A 234-nucleotide genomic window follows, 5' to 3' on the forward strand; every position below is an offset into this window, starting at 1 on the left:
ATATACTTCTTAAACAAATCTCAGAAAGCAACCGAAAGGGGCAAAAGCGGCACACACTCACCTTATGCGTAATGATCTTGGACACGGGGTACAGGCGATGGGTTTCGGCCGACAGACTCACCTCCCCGACGCGGACGCTCCAGAAGGGGGGCGGCAGCGCGAACTTGAACACGGGGCTGCAAGGCGGGGCAGTGAGCTTTAGCATTCGCAGCAAACTTCTTGGTGATGTTGTGA

At 55.1% G+C, this 234-nt stretch overlaps 1 protein-coding gene across 1 annotated transcript in view; it reads right to left on the minus strand.

Moving 5' to 3' along the window:
- LOC119587911 (mast cell tryptase-like) overlaps positions 1 to 234 on the minus strand; it is a gene marked incomplete in the record, with an annotated part of 22,644 nt that overhangs the window by 6,198 nt on the left and 16,212 nt on the right. The window contains 1 exon segment of the mRNA XM_037936620.1: positions 62 to 176. Within this exon segment, the coding sequence (XP_037792548.1) occupies positions 62 to 176 (115 nt within the window).

This window comes from Penaeus monodon, chromosome 23, assembly GCF_015228065.2.
Source record: "Penaeus monodon isolate SGIC_2016 chromosome 23, NSTDA_Pmon_1, whole genome shotgun sequence".
NCBI classification, from domain to species: Eukaryota; Metazoa; Arthropoda; class Malacostraca; order Decapoda; family Penaeidae; genus Penaeus; species Penaeus monodon.